The sequence below is a fragment of the Hipposideros armiger genome, unplaced genomic scaffold (assembly GCF_001890085.2).
Source record: "Hipposideros armiger isolate ML-2016 unplaced genomic scaffold, ASM189008v1 scaffold_3, whole genome shotgun sequence".
Classification (NCBI taxonomy): domain Eukaryota; kingdom Metazoa; phylum Chordata; class Mammalia; order Chiroptera; family Hipposideridae; genus Hipposideros; species Hipposideros armiger.
Window position 1 is genome coordinate 8,835,252 of NW_017731353.1, and position 14,210 is coordinate 8,849,461.

The 14,210-nt window shown below is 58.1% G+C and overlaps 4 protein-coding genes across 4 annotated transcripts in view; 1 reads left to right on the forward strand and 3 right to left on the reverse strand.

Annotated features, from left to right (window-relative positions):
* LOC109382639 (beta-lactoglobulin-1-like) overlaps nucleotides 1-2,736 on the reverse strand; it is a 7,729-nt gene extending 4,993 nt beyond the window's left edge. Inside the window, exons 1-4 of the mRNA XM_019642288.1 lie at nucleotides 2,474-2,736; nucleotides 1,614-1,753; nucleotides 1,141-1,214; nucleotides 15-125 (exon numbers count right to left, since the gene is read on the reverse strand). Coding sequence (XP_019497833.1) covers nucleotides 15-125; nucleotides 1,141-1,214; nucleotides 1,614-1,753; nucleotides 2,474-2,572 — 424 coding nt within the window. The 5' untranslated portion in view covers nucleotides 2,573-2,736. The remainder of the gene's footprint in view (nucleotides 1-14; nucleotides 126-1,140; nucleotides 1,215-1,613; nucleotides 1,754-2,473) is intronic.
* Nucleotides 2,737-3,549: 813 nt separating this feature from the next.
* On the forward strand, nucleotides 3,550-4,850 carry GLT6D1 (glycosyltransferase 6 domain containing 1). The gene is made up of 2 exons (XM_019641983.1): nucleotides 3,550-3,827; nucleotides 4,181-4,850. The coding sequence occupies exons 1-2, from the start codon at nucleotides 3,550-3,552 to the stop codon at nucleotides 4,848-4,850; spliced, it is 948 nt and encodes a 315-aa protein (XP_019497528.1).
* Nucleotides 4,851-8,681: 3,831 nt separating this feature from the next.
* Nucleotides 8,682-12,148, reverse strand: LOC109382469 (lipocalin 1-like). The gene is made up of 6 exons (XM_019641995.1): nucleotides 11,978-12,148; nucleotides 11,488-11,621; nucleotides 10,652-10,725; nucleotides 10,327-10,440; nucleotides 9,482-9,577; nucleotides 8,682-8,725 (listed from the first exon to the last, which is right to left on the reverse strand). Exons 1-6 carry the CDS (start codon nucleotides 12,146-12,148, stop codon nucleotides 8,682-8,684), a joined length of 633 nt encoding a protein of 210 aa, XP_019497540.1.
* Nucleotides 12,149-13,063: 915 nt separating this feature from the next.
* LOC109382628 (beta-lactoglobulin-1-like) overlaps nucleotides 13,064-14,210 on the reverse strand; it is a 4,182-nt gene continuing 3,035 nt past the window's right edge. The window contains exons 5-6 of the mRNA XM_019642260.1: nucleotides 13,550-13,654; nucleotides 13,064-13,307 (exon numbers count right to left, since the gene is read on the reverse strand). Coding sequence (XP_019497805.1) covers nucleotides 13,291-13,307; nucleotides 13,550-13,654 — 122 coding nt within the window. The 3' untranslated portion in view covers nucleotides 13,064-13,290. The remainder of the gene's footprint in view (nucleotides 13,308-13,549; nucleotides 13,655-14,210) is intronic.

Consider the following 14,210-nt stretch of genomic DNA (forward strand, 5'->3'; position numbering starts at 1 on the left):
CGCCGGGCGCGTACCCAGGTACTGGCAGACCAGGCCCTGCCCTGGGGCAACGGCGTTCTCCACGCACACGAACATGTAGTTCTTGTAGTCAGTGTCCAGCACGTGGAGTTTGCTCCCCTCCGGGTCTGGAAGGGAGACCAGACGGGGCAAGATAAGTCTGGGCGCTTCTGTCCAGCAGGAGGGGAGTGCTGGTCAGCTTTGGTGTTCGGCCCCCTGGCAAGGACTGGGTGGGGAGCGATCCTGCATGACTGTCCCCTCCAGTGGGCTCTCGCCATTCACTGTGATCCCCACCTGAGACATCCGTCACCTTTGGGACTCAATCCGAGACGTCCCGCCACATCCCCGTGTCCTGGGACCCAGAGTGGTTAAGAAATGGGGTTTCATGCTGATCTCGGGTGAGACTGGGCACCACCGAGTGAGGGAGAAGAGGACCTAAGACACGGTCCTAAGACACGGTCCTAACTGAGGGGCACAGGGAGCGAGCGACATGGGGCTGGTGCAACGGCAGTCAGCGGCGCCACCGGGCGCGGTAGGCTCCTGAGTGGCTTCCAAGGTCGGGCCAGTGTCTGGACCCCACTGCGGGTGGATGCTGCCGGAGCCCCTGGAGCCCCTGGGCAGCTGCCCGGCATCGGTCGGTGGTCATTGTGTAGCCTCAAGTCAAAGTCATCTGGCGGTCCGGCCGAGGGAAGGGAAGGCAGGACTTGGCCCTGGCGGCCCGGTGGGGGGACAGCCCTAGTGGAAGCTCCCCCACCCATGGCCTTTTCTGTCTTGGATTTAGTGAGAAATGAGCTGAGGACCAGATGAACCCCAAGCCTGGGCGATGGAGGAACCTACGTGACTGGCTGCGGTGCCCTGGCAGTGGCTCTCAGCTACACCCAGGTGGCCTGGGAGGACAGGGCAGGGGGTGGGCACACACAGGAGCTACCTGAGCTCAGGGGAGGGACAAGACACGCCCTCTCTAGAGAGAGGGCACACACGTAGCCTTGGCACCTCGGGGAGTGAGGCCAGCCCAGCGGGTATCTGCCTGTGGTCACCTAAGGGTGGAGCAGCAGGGCAGTGAAAGCTGGTGTTGGTGACAGTGCCAGCACCGCCACCACCCCCCAGGGCCCGGGGGAGCATTGGCACAGAGCCAGCACGTACAGTTGATCTTGAACTCGGCCGGAACCTCAGTTTTCTCTGCCAAGATCTTCCTGTCGACACAGCTGCCATCCTCCCTGGAAGACATTGGTCCCCGTGAGACCCCTTGAAGACTCTGTTGTGACAAAGCCAAACCAAGGGGCGGGCAGAGCCACTGGCTCCGTGGGGGTTCCCAGGAGAGAGGGCGTCTGGGCCCCCGGGGCTGGGACCGGCCCAGGCTGCACTCACTGTAACCCTTCACAGCCACAGGAGAGCAGGTTGGACAGGACAGGACCACGAGTCGTCAGATGGAGGCAGAGGAAAGGGGCTGGGAGTGCCATCGGCCATGGTCAGGGGCACTGTGGACCCAGAATCTCCCAGCCCTGCTCCCTACCCTGGGGCACCGTGCTGCCCACAGAAGAGCCAGCTCCCATCAGGAGCCCTGCCCACCCCCCGCCCTGGAGCCAGGCCGTCGGGGTTTAGCCCGGGACACCCACCATCTGTTCAGGACAATCTCCAGGCTGTCCTTGGGGATGAGTCTCAGCTCCTTGACGTACACTCTCAGAGGGGCGCTCTGAGTGTTCAGCAGGGAGATATCGCTGGCCGCCATGGCCACGGAGTACCACGTCCCAGCCACCTGGGGGTGGGGGGTGCATGAGCTGCGGCGGGGAGGGTTCTCGGGGCGCCCTGACCCCTGCCTGGGCCAGCCCTGGGACCCTCCTCTGCTGAGCTGAGCCGTGTTCTGGCTACCCCATCTGAGCCCAAGCAAGGACCTTTGGGAGCCCACCTGCATGAGTCAATGGGGAGCGCTTGGATCTTGGGGAGACATGTGGTTGGAGATGAAAAAAGTCGGGGGCACGGGGGCCTTGTTAGGAGCTGAATTGTGTCCCCCCAAATTCATAGGTTGAAATCCTGACCGCTAGCACCTCAGAACATGACTATTTGGAGATGGTTCTTTAAAGAGGTGATGGAGGTAGAGTGAGCTCTCTAGCTTGGGCTCTGTGACCTTATAAGAGGAGATGAGGACACAGAAGCGTGCAGAGAAAAGGCCGTACGGCGACACAGGGAGATAGACATGGCCGTCTACAAGCCCCGGAGAGGGACCGCGGGAGGAACCAGCCCTGCCCACACCTGGCCCTCGGACTCCCAGTCTCCAGGATGAGGGACAATAATGTGTGTTGTGTAAGACCCCGCCCCCCTCGCCCCGTCCATGGAGATTTGCCATGGCCACCCCAGCGACCTCACGCAGACCCCTGACACCACAGCCTCCTCTGTGCTCTGAGGCCCCGGCTTCCCGTCTGCCTGCAGCTCATCACCCACCCCAGGCACCCCCCTGCAAAGCTCCCTCTCCCCAAACCTTCTGGACGTCTAGGTCCTCCGGGGTGGTCCGGGGGATAAACTTGGCCTGGGTGCCACACACGAGGGCCACGCTCAGGGCAAGCAAGAGGCACTTCATGGCTGCAGCTGTGGACGTATTTCTGAGCTCCAGGAGTGAGGGAGGCTGAGGCACGAGGCTGAGGCAGGGGGCCCGGGGCTTATATAGGAGGACGGCGGGCCGGGGCCCCTCCACTCGCTTCCCAGAATCCCCGTGGCTCTTCCTCAGCCCCTGGTGGCTTCCTCGACCGGGACAATGAGAGGCCTTCTCTATCTGAGTCCAANCTCTCTCTCTCTCTCTCTCTCTCTCTCTCTCTCTCTCTCCTTTCTTTCTTTTTTTTAGCTGAGCCATCCTGCCACCTGTTGGCAGCTCAGCAGCAGCTCAGCTCGGGCCGGGCTCACACTCTTGAGCAAGCTCTTAACCAACTGAGCCACTCCGTCGGCCCCAAGAGAGTTTTTCTTTTTTTATCATAAATGGGTGTTGGACTTTGTATGATGCTTTTTTTCTCTGTCAGTTGATTCAGGCACCCGGCTGTCTGTAGCTTCTTGATATGGTGGGTTGGCCTGAATGCTTTTCTGATGTTGAGCCAGCTTTGCGTATCTTAAATGCTGTCCTTATTTTGTTATCAAAAGCCAACCGGATGTCTCTGTCCCTTTTTGGAGTGACCTTTTCATGTCTGCTGGATGGCGCAGAGGGACTGCAATCATGAGGGGAAGAAGAAGAAAAAAAGCATCCCCTAGACCTTATAGGAAAGGAGAGGGAGAGAAGGGAAAATGAGGAAGTACAAACACAGGACCTGCAGGGTGGCAGTGCTCCTGTGCCCACAGTGCTGGCTGCAAGGCAGTAACCCGAGGATGCTCTGACTCTGAGCCTACGTTTAAGATGCAGTGAGACCTCAAAGAAGGAAGGCTCTGGATTCAAAAGGCAGGTGGGGTGGTGATGGAAGCAGAAACTGGCCGCATCTCACACCCTGGCTCGCCTGGGTTAACTCTGTAGTATTGGGCAAGTCGCTCGACCAGCCTGTGCCTCAGTTTCCCCGCGTGGAGGACAGGACCGTGATGGTGCCGGGCACACAGGGCCCTCAGACACAGTGCTGGGTGCATGGCACGTGCTCTGCAAGTGGCTGTGCCTCGGGAGCCTGTGCTGCGGTCACAGCCGAGGCGGGGCCAGCGTCACTGGTTTCTGGTTTGTTTGACAGAAAACGCCCTGACGTCATAGCGACCACATACTGGCGGGCGCCGATCATATGGGAAGGCACTTTCAATAGACAGGCCCTGCGGAGCCATTACAGACAGCGGAACCTCACTGTGGGCTTGGCGGTCTTTGCTGCAGGCAGGTAGGGGTGCTACCTCTGCTTTTTTGGTTTGGGAGAAACGCAGTGAGCACCCATGGCCCTCCCGCCTCCGAAACGCTGCTTGTGGCACCTGGGACCACTGCTTCCGGCCACCCGGTGCAGGATGTGTGACCTGGCTGTCTCCCCATCCTTAGCTGGGTCGTGTCTTTTAACTCACATCCATTTGGCACTAGTTCTCTCTCTTTCCAACAGTTGTTCCAAACCTCCAAAGGCTTTCCTCAGACCTCCACCCCCTGCACCTTCAGCATCACATGTCAGACAACACGCATGATGACACATGTTCTCCGGAAGCCATCCGGGACAGTAAGAGGGCCCCGTGTGTGCATGTTTTGCAGGACGGCAGACCAGTACCTTGAGCTGTTCTTACAGTCAGCGAATAAGCACTTTATGGCCGGGTACCGGGTTGTCTTCTACATCATGATGGAGGACCCCTACGGCCTGCCGGACGTGCAGCCAGACCCTCTTCGGACGTTCCAGGTGCTGACCATCGAAGACGACAGCTGGTGGCACGACCGCGACCTTGTGCGCATGATGACCTTAGGTGAGCACATCATCAGCCACATCCAGGACGAGGTCGACTTCCTGTTCAGCATGACAGTCGAGCACGTCTTCCAGGGCGACTTCGGCGTGGAGACCCTGGGCATGTCTGTGGCCCAGCTCCATGCCTGGTGGTACTTCAAAGATACCGAGAATGTCCCTTACGAGAGGCGGCCCCAATCCGCAGCCTGCATCCCCTTTGGATGGGGGGATTTCTTTTATGACGGTGAGATTGTCGGTGGCACGCCTCTGCAGGTTTTAAAACTCATCCAAGACTATCTGAAAGGAGTGACTCAGGACGCCATACACGGGCTGAACAGCACCTATGAAAGCCACCTGAACAAGTATTTCTTCCTGCACAAGCCCTCCAGGCTGCTGTCACCGGAATACAGCTGGGACACCGCGTTCCACCCGCCCCAACAGGTTCAGACCATCAAGGTGCTACGGCTCACCAGGAGGGCGCTGTAACCCGGAGCCCCTTGCCTCAGCGGGGCCAGGAGCCTCGCAGCCCTTGCAGAGCAGGACGTCGCAAGACTTGCCAGTCCTCATACTGGAAAGTTTGCGTCCATCCGGGGGTGGGAATCTTGTCCTTACACTGCTAAACCGTCCAATGTGGCCAATGCCAGACGAAGAATAAAAGGGTGACTATTTAGTGTTTCACGCACAGTGGTGTTAATGCCCGTATGCTGCAGGCAGCCTGGAAATAATTCTGGAGGCATTAAATAAATTCTTTTAATGGAGAGAGACACTATTTCAGAAAAAAAAAATCATATATACCAAAGGGCAAAGGATTGTAGGTGAAGGAAAAGAAGAAACATTCATCAGCTCACTCGTGACGTTCCTCAGGTTCGGGGATTTATCGCTGAGTCTAACCCTCCCAAAGCCTCACTCTGTGCAGTGTGTGCCCAGACATGGGCGGCCATGTCTTTCTTTCATTGTTACAAAGAGAGCTCTCCAGTTCAGTTTTTTAAAGCTCTAGGCGTTTTATGTATTTTTTTAAGGAGAGGCATGTACCGAGCCCCGTGGTGAGGCACACTGCAGGTGCCCTGAGGGATGGAGACAGTTCAAAACCTAGCTGTGCCCTTAAGCAGCCCGTGGCATGGCAGGGCAGGGGAGACTGTTGGCGGCATTTCTTTTGCAAGTTCAGAAGTGACGAGGACGTGGGCAGTCGGGGGCGCCATGGAGGTTGATGAGAGTGACGGGTTACAGAGCCCATGTGAGGGCTGGAAGGCCCAAACTTACAACGAAGTGCTCTTCTTAGCCCTCTTTTATGGCGTGAAAACCAGTTTAGTAAGTGTGTGGCCCGAATTGTGTCCCCTCAAATTCATATGTGGACACCCCAGCCCCCGCACATGGCTGTATGAATGTGGCAATATTTGGAGATGGGGTCTTTCTAGGTGATTAAGGTGGCATGAGGTCACTAGGGTGGGCCCTGAACCTAGGACTGGTGAACTTATACGAGGAGATGTGGACACAGGCACGCAGAGAGGGAAGCTGTGGGGACACGGGGAGGAGACGGCTGTCTATAGGCCCAGGGGAGGGGCTGCGGCAGGACCCGGCCCTGCCCACACCTGCACCTCGGACTCCCAGCCTCCAGACGTGAGACGTGGACCTGTGGTTTAAGCCATGGTGGCCAGACAGCCTCATACAGTGAGCATCCCAGCAGTCATGACAGCTAAGACTGAAATTGTCAGGAACGTTGGCAATGACATCATGGGACAGAAGCTAGGGCTGAGAACGTGCTACCCACTGGTTTATGCTGAGACCTGCTGTCCCTTCCATTCGTGTAATGCCACCACCCCCTCTCCTGGTGCACGTCACCGCGAAGACCTTCTTAGAACTCGTACTTGTCAGGGTGCAGCTTTGTCTCGCCGGGTCTCCTCTGACTGAACGACGACGCTGTTTTCTGGGACTCGTTCCTTCTGGTGTCACAGAGTAGCTCTCGACGTTTAAAAAGACCTACAAAGCTCTCAAAACAGAGAAAACAGATGTCCCCTTCGCCACAAGCCCTACATCCACAGTGACCTCAGGTCGGGCCCGGCGAGAGGAGGGCGACTTGTCCAGTGCTGCACTGAAACAGACAACTTTTTCCTGACAGTTTATGGATAAGGCTGACACTTGTTGAGAGCGGTTCTGAAATTGTACCTTAAAAAAAGCACGGATCGACAGGAAAGATGATCTTGGGAAGGAAAACAGGTAAGCTCGTGAATTCGACAGTTCCCAGGTTCAAGAACAGGCCCGTTTTCAGGTCACCCGAATGTCCTTTCCAGCTCCCGCCTGTCCCGGCCAGAGCACGTGTCCCCACACAGTGGGCACTGATTGAGGTAGGTTTTTTGTTTGCTTTTTTTTTCTTTTTAAGATTTTGACTTTGTCCATTAGAAAGCAAAAATAGCATCTCTTTCCTTGGATTACTTATGAGGTCAAACTTTCTTTTCAACTACCTTTATCTGCCTTTGATGTGTGTATGTGCGAATGACCTGTCGGGTTCACTTTGCTAACAGTGGCCCTTTTCGTCCTCCGGTGTTGGGACATACAGCGGGTCCTTGAGTAACGTTCCGTTCAGCGTGGTTTCCGGATGGCCTTGGTGAGATGCCCAGGAGCTTACCCTCAACTGTGGCAGTTAGTCGAAGTAAGTGGGTGCCGTCGGACCTCGGTTCACATAGCTTATCGACGACATTAGTGGAAAGTTACTATACATACTCACAGATGTGATAGGAACACCGTCACATTTGTTGAAAACATTAATTTCAAGTTGTCGCGTGTATGTTAATTTTGTTGAGGATGTTTTTGATGTACTAAAGTTTAACGTTTCAAAATGACCGTCTTTCCCCTTGGTCTTTCCATCCCTTGTGTAGCCATCCCCTCCCCAACTTACAGATATTGTAGAACTTTCAAGGTTTCTTTTGATTCAGAATGAACCAGGAATTAATTTTGAGATACTGAAGAGTTAGATGTCTAGCCTTATTTTTTTCCTCCAAGTATCTCCGCCATTTTCGTCAACACTAGTGTTGAATAAATAATGTTTTTGAAGATGGGCCATTTGTACAACATATCACGTTATTATGCTAGCTTGTGTTCACTTCTTGACTTTATATCTGGTTTCACTTATCTTTCTTTCTGTCACCTGAGCTAAGGCCACACAATTTTAGTCATTGTGGTCTGATGTCAGTTGTGTGCAGTGGTTGATCAATTTTCATGCTCTTCTCTCTAAAACATTTCAGAACTCTTATCCCTTCACATGGATTTTAGATTCAGGTTCACGGTTTGGGGAAAATACCCCAATGGAATACTGACTTAGGTGCTTGAAATGTACAGGTTAATTTGAAGATTATTAAATATTTACAACGTTGACAACCACACAGGAATATCTCATATCTATTTATTCAAGTCATTTTTTCTATGACCTGGAGTAAAGATTTAAAAAAAAGTTCCCCGCCGAAATTCTGCAGATTTCCTGCTCAGTGTCTGAGCATGTGCTCTGAAACCATGATGCATCCATCCCACTTTTGCTCTTGGGTTTGTTGGTTAGTAGGAAGCTGCACGCTTTGCGCATATGTTCATCACCAGCTTTTGCGTGAGCCGCAGGTGGACCCCACACAGGTGGCCGACTGGTTCCCACCGTCGTGCTGACCTGGAGCTGGCCGTGGTGGAAGCCGCACTGTCGAGGCGTTTCTGGAACAGGTGCTGGTTATACCTGTCTCCCTGGCATTTCCAGGCATAGTATTGAGGCCATTGACCCAGATTCCTAAGAGCCTGCCCGGCCGGTGGGTGGCCTTCCGTCCAGGCACCACCCTCATAGGGCCCTGAGGCTCAGGAGAGGGCGGTGACCTGTCTCAGCTCACCTGTCGTTTACCTGGCCCTTCTGGGAAGCAGGTGCTGGCTCTGCGGTCACTCAGTGCCCCTCTGACCTGGGCGGGGACGGCCCCAGAGCAGGACCCAGGTGGAGGCAGGTCAGAGGATGCCAGCCCGGCCCCTCACACGGGCACCTTCCCTGAAGGACACCTCATGTGGCCCCATCTGCTGGACTGCAATGCTGTGTGCACTGCGGCCAGGAGCTGCAGGCCACCTACCCCCTCGGCACCATCCAGAGTGTCCTCAGGCCCGTGGGCCAGGCTGGGAGAGGCTGTGGGCCTCTTAGTTGCTGGCAGGCAGGACCTGGTATCCCAGTGAGGGACAAAGAAAAGGTGGGGCTTGGCCAGTCTGGAAGGGCGTCCTTGGGTGGCAGAGGGGGTGGGAAGACACCTGGGTGAGTGGGAGGGAGGCTAGGGCCGCGTGGCAGGAGGGGCCCCGCAGGAAGACTCAGGAGTTGGCCCTGGCGTAGGCTGTGGGTGGGGAGCACTGGGCTGCGGAGGAAGAGAACAAGGTGGGGAGTCTAAGGCCTTCGTCCCTTCCTTTTGAAATGAATCAAACACAGCCCACAACCCCTGCCCCTCACTGGGGTCACCTTGCCACCTGCTGTCCAGCACCCCTAATGGCAGCTCACGTCCTGTCATGACCCCTATGCCCTCTCAATGACCCACAAGACTCTCCTTCATGCTCCCAGTGCTCCTGCCACAAGCCCACACGGTTCCCTCCTCCAGGCAGCCTCCCTGGCCTGCCCCTGGTCCCTTGTCCCACCCAAAGCTCAGCCTGGTCCCCCACCCCACATCCCCTCAGCACTTGTCCCTAACAAATTAACGACGGAACTGGTGTCCCCGTGAAACCTGCACGCGGGTAGAGAATGTACCTCTCTTGTTCACATGCATCCCAAGCTCCCAGAACGGCCTGGCCTGTGTGTTTGTTGATCGACCGAATGATGCCTGGGGGCGGGGCTGCAGGGGAGAGGCCAGTGCCCCCAGCTCCTCTTCCCGGCTGTGTGACCTCAACCTTGTTTCTGAACCTTCCTGAGCCTCGGTGTCCACATCCATAGAATGTAGACGCGTCTGTGCACACGTCACCATGTTACAGGGTCTCTGTGAGCGCTGGCAGCTGAGGTGCCCGGCACACGCCTGACCGTACCAGGTGCCCCACAGAGGCTGGCCGCGCCTTTAAGTGCTCTGGCCCTTGGTTATGGCTACTGGGGGCTCTGCACAGGGGAGAGGCGGGCAGGCCGTGCTTACCGTCCAGGTTGAACGCCGGGGCTTCCTGCAGCTGGAATTCCCTGATGTACTTCTGGTATTTCCCCAGCCACTTGGGGTCCCCAAACACTCTTCTGGCTGAAATCAGAGGGACTGGTGACGAGGGGGCTGAGACCCCGGAGGCTTTTGTCAGGCGTGTCCCCTAGTCCTGGCTCCCTGCCAGGCCCGACCTGCTGCCCAGCAGACCTAGCCCCCTGGCCCGCCTAGCGTGCTTGAGAAGCAGAATGGGCTCAGCGCTCCTGGAAGGGACAAGTGAGGCCCTATCCCCTCAGGCAAGGACCCCCAGAGGGCCCTGGCTTCATATGCAGGATTACCTGCGTGACATGGTACCCCCACCCTCACCCCACCCACATCCCCTTCCCCTGACCCTTCTCAGCCACCCAGAACTCTGGTGCTGTGGCCCCCAGCCGGGCTCAGGCTCTGGCTGTCCCCCCCCCATCTCCAGAGGCCCCCAGCACCTCTCACATCCGTCTAGTCTTCAGGACAGTGTGCCCCACCACTCCCTCCCGCTGTGACTCAGGGATTGTTATGTGGTTCATCATGGAATGGGCTGTCTCCCCCCGTGGAAGACAAGGAGAGCTGTTTTGATTTGTCCACAGAGAATCCAAGCTCCCAGGGCACACCCAGCACACAGCAGGGACAAGCAAGAGATGAGGCGAGCGTGTGTGCGTGGGCGAGCGCTTGAATGGCGGGTGCCCGGCAGAGGGGCATGGTGGTGCAGCTCTGAGCAGGCCTGGCTGGTGCCCCACCCTCAGGGCAACAGGCACTAAACACGTGTCTTGGGAAGATATGGGGGGTGTCCGGCGTTAGGGTCAGCCACCACCTACCCAGCAGCGCCAAAAGGCTGGTGACCTCACCGGCGTCCTCGAACCAGACATAAAGAATGAGGCTTCTGTAGTCGGTGCTGACAAAGCGGATGAACATGCTGCCACCTCCCTCAACTGTGGGGGACAGACCCCAGGTGGTGACAGGTGATGCCTCTGTCCTCCACCCCCCAAGCCCAGACCCGCCCTGTGAGCAGCACATTGACACTGGGAGGACCTCTCCTTCCAGCACCAATACTTCCTCCAGGGCCATTTAGGGCATTAAGCGCCCACCCCCTGCCCCTCCACCTGCAGCGTGGGACCCAGGCCAGAGGGCTGGACTACTCACAGGAGCCCTGGTACTGGCCCTGGAGCCCAGTTGGATGGACGGTGATGTTGACGCCTTTGCACACACCCTCTCCTCTGAGGATAAAGAAAAGAGCTTACACATGGTCACCTTCTTGCCTCTCCCTGGCCCCCGGCCCCCGGCATGGTGCCAGCTCAGACTCTGCCCCTGCTGAGGTCCCTCGTGTCTGCCTGAGGCTCTCGGCTCTCCAGGCTCTGGAGGGTCACCCAGCCAGGAGAGGACAGTGGGCCCATGGGGGCTGGGAGGGGCTAGAATGAGGAACGGGGGCTTCCTCATGTCCGGGATGGAGCCAGACCTCCCAGAAGGGGTTGGACCCAGTCTGTCCTTGGCTCAGAGCTGCAGGTCTCGGGGTGGGGGACCTAGTCCTGGTGTCCCCAGTCACCTGGGCTCCATGCACAGACTACGCCTTTTGGCCTCACCCCGTGTCCCCCACCCTGGGTCCTTTAGTTTCCCATCTGGGGTGGGTGAGGAGTGGGCTGTGTGTGCCAACAGGCTCTGGTGTCTCTAGCTGAGCATCAGCAAGGATGTGGCCATGGCGGCCTCTGGGGCTGTGTTTACACACTGTTCTAAGTATCACTGAGTTCAGCACAGCCCTGCCAGGACCCCCAGCTGAATGGCAGGAAGGACCCAGCTGGGCGAGTGTCTTCCCGTCGGCCCTTCGTCATAAAGCTTTAGAGCCTCAGACCCCTCAGGCCAGCGTCTCGAGCCCCAGCTCCATGCCATGGGCCCCTCTGGTCTCTGGTTCTAACCGCTGGTCACTGTCTCTTGGGAGGCCCCTGAGCATGAGCACCTGCCAGGAGCGGCACAGCCATGCTTACGTCCAGAACAAGACAAACTCCAGGTCCCTGTCCCGAGTCCAGATGGAATGGAGAGCGAGCCTCAAGGGGTCTTCTGGGGAGACCAGGTGTGTGTGGCTGGTGGCCAGCTGGATGGTCAGCCAGCGTCCCTCCACCTGCAGGGATGCAGGTTGGAGGGGTAGGTGAGGGTCCTGTGCTGTGTGGCGCCCAAAGCCTCCAGTCTTGGCTGTCAGGCCCCTGCACCATCCACGTCCCCCACAGTGATGGGTGAGGGCAGGCGGGGTCCCTGCTTGCCCAGAGCCAGTGGCAGGCTGTGCAGGAAGAAGACACCCCCCACTCCTGCCTGGGCAGAACAGCTGCCCCAAGGAGCACCCAGGGAGGCTGCCCCTCACCCCTCACCTGCCCCTTCCCCTTTGTGTCCTGCCCGCTGCCCTTGAGCACAGCCTTCCAGGTGACACATGCACCCATGGCCCTGTCTCAGGGCCAAGTCTGGGACCCGAGCGGCAGTTACCTTCTGGGCATCAAAGCCTGACTGCACCGGCACTTCTTCTAGAGTCTTCTGGGCACTGGCCAGGCCCAGGCTGAGGGTGAGCAGCAGGAGTGGCCCTCTCTCCCCGGCCATGACCTCGGGGGCCCAGAGGGAGGACAGGCCAGGCAGCCCGCACCCCTTCTTCACATGCATCCTCCGGTGGCCACTGCCCGGGCCACCCCAGCTGACCCTCCCAGGCACCCTGAAAATTCCAGAATCGTTCCCACAGGAATGACGCTGCCTGCCTGTGTCTAAAGGGTGTGTAGGGCGTGGTTGGCCAGAGGCTGTCGGGGCAGTTTAGCCACATCGCACGTCAGTCCTGGGAGACCATGGGAGGCGAGGGGAGAACACGAGGCACGTCTGCCCTCCCACAGGCCTCAGCTCCTGCCTGTGTTTTTCCTGGGGCGTCCATCCATCCTCCAGGGACAGAAAGGAGAAGACCCCTGTCTTACAGTGGGGAGCAAACGCCACACAAACCTTAGGGTGGCAGTCAGCACACTGGTGCCCCTTCCTATGGCCACCACCTCTCTTGCCCTGGGAGCCCCTGGGACTGTCAGCCACACCCACTGGGCAGGCTTTCTGGCCACCATAACACCAGCTGTGTTCAAGGGTAAAGTACCACCTGGCCTTGCCTCTCTGGGATCCATTAGCACCCATGGCAAGGGGGACGGACCAGCTCCTGAGAGCATCTCCACTATCAGTCAGGCTGCAGAACGACCACTTAGAGCCCTCACCTAGGCTGGTCCCTGCGGGCAGCCAGCGTGGGTTCTGAGGGCTCAGATGACAGCCCCCACCGCACGCACCTACGGGCCTTCCTCATCCTGTAGGGAGCCCATAATCTGAGTGTCTTGGCAGTGAGTCCTGGCGAGAGACCAGGTTGGGTGGGCAGAATGGTGGGTGCCTGGGTGTTCTGAGCTGGGCTGTAACCGTATGACTCACATGTGATGATCACTGTCATCTGCTAGCCTCAGGGGACCCAGCACAGGAGACCTGGCCCCTTCTCATCCCCCTGAGCCGCTCACTGGCTCCATCCCACACCCATTGCCAGGAAAGACTCAGCAGCCAGGCTCACTGGTGCATTTCTTTATTGCTGAAGGGGAACAGCTCAGAGCAGCACATCCCAAGCTGGAACAGAGGTGCCTGGGTCCCAGGAGGAGCAACGTCCAGCAGCACCCCAAGGGGGAGCAGGGCCTGATGGAAGGGAGTTGGGGGCCCCACTGAGACCCCCACACCTGTGCTCAGGACATGAGGGCAGGTCCGGCACGTTACCCAGGAGGCTGTCGGCTGGAGCTCACCTAAACGAGGCACCTCTCTGCAGGAGGAGGGGGAACAGAGGGAGGTCACAGGTCAACCGTGGCTGACCCCAAACCCAGGGCAGCCTGCTGGAGTTACCCCACCTCAGGGGTCCTGCACCCCCACCTCCCACTGCTTCCTGGGAGGCCTGGGGTGAAGGGGGAGACCAGACCCCCTGGAAGAAAGGCATTCCCAGTGCCCAGGGCTCCCTGACTGAGCAGAGTGAAGTGGAGCCCTGAGGCCTGGGGGGGCGGGGGTCACCTTTCGCCTGGGTTGGGGTGAAGCGGAGCCAGATGTTCATAGGCTGAAGATTCAGGGCTGCTCTGAACTGCTCCATGACCCCCTCGTCAACCTTCGGGGTCCTGGCTGTAAGGAACAGTGAGTCAGTGCCTGGGCTGCGGGGGCTTTGACGAGCGCTCAGGACCTACCCCGGAGCCACCGCGGAAAGGACTCGCGGACGTCCTGAGGTCTGCAGAGCTGGGCTCGGCCCAGCTTCCAGGGCTGGTCTCCAGGGCTCAGGCCACCTGCCCTCCAGGTCCCTGCACCCCCGCTCCGCCCACTCCCCCCCTCCTCCCAGGGCTGCACTGGAGGGTCCGCACGGTCACAGGAGGACAGCTGCCCAGCTGGCTGCTTTATGACCAGGGGGCATCTTCAAAGTCCAGTGCTCATGGTCAACTCGGGGCTCCTGGCAATGCCCAACGGCACCGCTTCTGTGACAGTGAAAATGTCGCCTTACGTCTGTTCTCAGGACGTTCTAAAGACATTTCTGTAGCTGACTTCTTTTCAGGTGAAATAATTGAAACTCCGTGAGCAAAGACTCAGGGTCCCTAGTTGTCAAAACGGTCACAGGTGTTCACCACCTACCTGCCCCTCAGCCTGCATGTCTGTCTCTCGTCAGCAGCCGCCCGCAGTCCTGCACCCG